The 4717-nt window shown below is 43.0% G+C and overlaps 1 protein-coding gene across 1 annotated transcript in view; it reads right to left on the reverse strand.

Moving 5' to 3' along the window:
• Window positions 1–1878: 1878 nt before the first annotated feature.
• Window positions 1879–4717, reverse strand: part of LOC310856978 (Golgi apparatus membrane protein TVP23 homolog A-like) — a gene marked incomplete at its 3' end in the record, with an annotated part of 5397 nt that continues 2558 nt past the window's right edge. Inside the window, exons 6-7 of the mRNA XM_083762565.1 lie at window positions 2856–2987; window positions 1879–1905 (exon numbers count right to left, since the gene is read on the reverse strand). Coding sequence (XP_083618691.1) covers window positions 1879–1905; window positions 2856–2987 — 159 coding nt within the window. The remainder of the gene's footprint in view (window positions 1906–2855; window positions 2988–4717) is intronic.

The following is a 4717-nucleotide window of genomic DNA, read 5'->3' on the forward strand; positions in this document are numbered from 1 at the left end:
AATTCCATTCCATCACAGCTAAAACATGACTGCCTATTTAAATGTTTGACAGTGGGGTGTGTATAAGTATAAGTACTACTGAGGGTGTCTTTTATCCACATATGTGACCACAGCGCTTTAGGCTTAGGGCACAAGGAGGCATTGGTCTTTTTTCATCTTTTTGCAGATTTAGAAAGTAAGAATGAATGCATAAGCTTTCAAATGATGCATGTGTGTCATTCATTGACATGTAAATGTTGACATGCTGTGTCTTCACCCTCCAGAAGGTACTGCATACGGAAAAACAAAAACACAGCTCTGTTTACAAACTAAAACGGATATCTGTTACAATGAGAAGGTTCTCAAACATACACTCTTAGATAATATGGAAAAAAAATGATAAACACCACAAAATAAAAACTATTTAGTTAATTTGCCTACATGAGGACCTTTTCTCCGGAACCGGACACATATGGGTTGGCGTAACAATGTAACATCTGCATGCAGTGTTAAACCTGAGAAACCCTGACCCCATGCAGTCAAAGTTATGAGGTTTGCTTTATGGATGAAATATAGCCTACGCTAGCCTATATGATGTCCCACACCAGCACTCAGAATACAAAACTGTTTTACTCTGATGTTGTGGCGTATATATACAAAACAAATAAAAAGTAAACACAGATATATAGATATCTTTTTGAAAACTCACTAACTCACTCACTCACTCACCACACACACACACACACACACACACACACACACACACACACAGTCACACACACACACACACACACACACACACACACACACACACACACACACACACACACACACACACACACACACACACACACACACACACACACACACACACACACACACACACACACACACACACACACACATCTCTGTGGCTGTGGCTCAGGAGGTAGAGCAGGTCGTCCAATGATCCATGGGTCGGCGGTTAGAATCCCGGGTCCTCCTGTCTACATGTCGAAGTGTCCTTGGGAATGACACTGAACCCCAAATTGCTCCTGATGTGCTGGTTGGTACCTTGCATGGCTTCCGCCGCAATCGGTGTATGAATGTGTGAATGTGTGAATGTAATGCACTATGTAAAGCACCTTGGATAAAGGTGCTATATAAATGCCCCATTTAATTGCACTCTCTCTCTCTCTCTCGGAGATATGGAGCTTTTATTCTTGTTGGGAAGTTTTAGCTTAGCCATGTCTGGTGCCATCAGTCATGAATTTACAACCATGCTCTTGCTCATCACACTATAATGGAGTGTTGCCATGGTGACCACCAAATTAGTTATAAGCCTCTCTTGTTTTTGACTATATTTGAGCATTTAACGTATAGGGTACTTTGTCAAGTACATTTCGGACACAGCAATGATACATTCATCGTCATTGTATAAAAGCCACTATTCCAACAACTGCATGAGGTAATAAACATATAAAACACATTGTAATTGTAAAAACAAACGAGTGTTTTGCATTTTTATTTTATTTTTGTTTGTCCTTCAACAGCATAATTCCATAATATTCATCAACAAAGGAAATCAAATCCACTCGTCTTTTTTTATTGACATCAGATAATAAGATATTTATTTAACATCCACGTTCATATCTGGGCAACTTGTGAACATTGCAGCAAGAAAGAATAAAGTCATCAGGCACGAGCAATTCAAGTTTATACAGTTTATGAAAACTTTGGAGAAAATACCCACACCCACACACCCCGGCACGCACGCACGCACGCACGCACGCACGCACGCACGCACGCACGCACACACACACACACACACACACACACACACACACACACACACACACACACACACACACACACACACACACACACACACTTATAAGTACGGCAAGACTTCGTCAATCTTCACAGTATTCCAAAGATGATATCCGGCTGAAAGAAGAGATCATAACAATGAGGCACACAGTAAGTCAACCAAAGAACATATCCAGCTTTTAGTGTCCGTCCACAAACTTCGTCCTACACAAACATTAAATTCCAAGTGTCTGAGCAGCACAAGTGAGGCTGTGTTGGTCGTGGAGTGCATGACAGATAGAGGAGCTACTGGACACAAAACAACGCTCTGTAAAAATGAATTCCAAGCCCAGCAACGCGTGGCACTTCCATGGGCCATAAGGCAAGATATCACTGGGCATAATGCGTAATGGATAATGGATCTCTTAAAGGCAATGGCATGTGGCACGGTGATTGGTTTAATTATTGTAAAGCACAAACATGCACCTATGCATAATGTAGCGGGTAGTGGAGGTGTTTTAAGGATTTAGGCACAAGATAGCAAATTACACAATGCTGCATCCCCAAATTACAGATAAAGTGCCCCTGACGCAAGATATAGGGCCCATAGTGTCTATTTTACGTCATGATGTCAAATTCCCTAACACAAGCAGGCTGTACTAGGCTTTCAATTCTCAACTCACAGTAACAAGTTGGCGATACACCGCGAAGATTTTCATATCATATCATAGTTTCTTTTAGTCCCAAATTGTGATTGCCCGGAATGTGATAATGTATGATGATGTACGATGATAAGAGCACCCCTCACTTCACACAGGTGTGATTCTTGTTTGATATAGAAGTGTATATTTGTACGTCTCTAAATGTTCTGATGATTTGAAAATGGTGGACCCTGTTGTAAACAAGTGTAATGCTTTATCATGGTGTCGTCCACAGTTTTTGTATTGACTTGTGCTTTCGTTTTGAAATGTACCCATTCTGCATACTGTGAATAAAAAATTCAATCAATCAATCAATAAATGCTGCGCTGTAGAACAAAATATTCGTTACAAACTTCACAATATATAATGCCATGGTGAGTCACTTACACGCTGCAGGAAGTGGTGACCCATGAAGGAGCGAGTGTCAGGAGGTGGCTTGCCCTCCTGCCCTCCTGCCTTGCAGCGCAGGTAACCGTATAGATTGGCTGCTTGAAGAGAGATGCTGGCTACAACTAAAACCTGTAGGAGAGACAGAGAGATGCTATAGCTACAACCAAAAACCTGTAGGAGAGACAGAGAGATGCTACTGTAGCTACACCCAAAAACCTGTAGGAGAGACAGAGATGCTAGCTACAACAACCAAAACGTATAAGAGAAATAGAGAGAGATGCTATAGCTACAACTGGGTGATATCTGGATATCTGTCTGTCACTGCACTACTGACTCCTACAGGTTGGTTGGGGCAACTGTTCCAGGGCTGTGCAGGGAGCACTGAGGGGGCAGGTGCTCAAAGCCCTCTGTGAGTACGCTGTTTTTGAGGTGGTCTTTTTTGGGTGCATGTGTTTTGTCCGACATACTAACAGTCCGACAGGCAGTAGTCCAACACCCTATACCCCAAACCCTAACCTAACCCTCACAGGCAAACCACGGGTGGGTTTTAACCAGCCACGCACTAATGCCTGTCGGAAAAACGCCTTTTTGTGGGGGTCCCTCGTGCCATTTCAAACCAGAAATGTAGTACATTGGATGTCTTATGCTAATGGAGAAAGATATTCCACAATAACATGGCCCATGTCATTGGACAGTAAAATAAGCAATACGTTCTCATTACCATGTACAAATGAAAAGAGCCATGGATGTTGGGCAGGAAAAAGGCCTTTTGAGGCAAAAGGGCAGGTGCCCAAGCCTCAACCTCCGCTCTGCACTGCCTGAACTGTTCTGCAAGGAGCAGAACAGAGGAATAAGGTGTTCTGCATGTGTTACATCTTCCCGGTGAAATTACTCACTCTCAGGTGAAAAGAAGCAGCTGGCGATGTGTCACGTGTATCAGAGATGACACAACACACACATGGTTGCCTACGCCTTCCCCAAGATCAGCCAGTAGGGGTCAGCAGTGAGTGAAAGGCACTATCATCATCATATCATATCATATCATCATATCATCATATCATACTATAATTCAGTCAATGTCTGTCTGTCAGAAACACCGCCGTATCTCCTCATTGCATGCACCAATCACTCCCACTTTTCACACAGGCATTGACTGAATTGATGAATATGGAGGTCTTAACAAAGCCCTTTTTTCGATTTGACACATTAATGATTCATAATTAATTTATTAGTGAATTAACCTCGCACCCTCACACACCTCCGCCCCTTAGCGACACCTGCATCACAGGCCACCGTTCTCACCGTTACCCCACTGGCATGCTTCCTCTAGCTACCGCCGCAACACAACAAAGAGTGCCCTATACAATTTGGTGTGTGTGTTGCATCCTTTGGCCGTCTTCTCCTACTAAACCACACCCTTTGCACCATGCACAACATCAACAGCTAGCCTGTCCACACCTCAACCACTACTTTGCATTCATATTCATGTCATATATTACAATACCCATTTATATGAAATAATAATCCAACCGCACAACTCATCTCCCCGCAAATCACGTGTCACCAGTGTCACCAGTGAAATGCATGTTGGGACGGACTCAGATTAATACTGGGACTTGTCTTACTGGTGGTGATGTACAATGAAGTACGATGATTAGAGCGCCCCTCACTTCACACAGGTGTTTATCCATAGTGACTCGTGAGTTAACCAATCAATCTGTCATGGGCATTGGCCATTGGCGTATGCAGGGAATGAGGAAGTATAGATTTACGCTGTTTATCAGCATTTAGGCTATGGATCACAGTCGCAGTCCCATAGCTTGAAGGGACGGTGGGTGTACATAGTTTTGATAATGTGC

The sequence above is a fragment of the Protomyctophum parallelum genome (genome assembly GCF_964188405.1).
Source record: "Protomyctophum parallelum genome assembly, chromosome: 4".
In the NCBI taxonomy this organism is placed as follows: domain Eukaryota; kingdom Metazoa; phylum Chordata; class Actinopteri; order Myctophiformes; family Myctophidae; genus Protomyctophum; species Protomyctophum parallelum.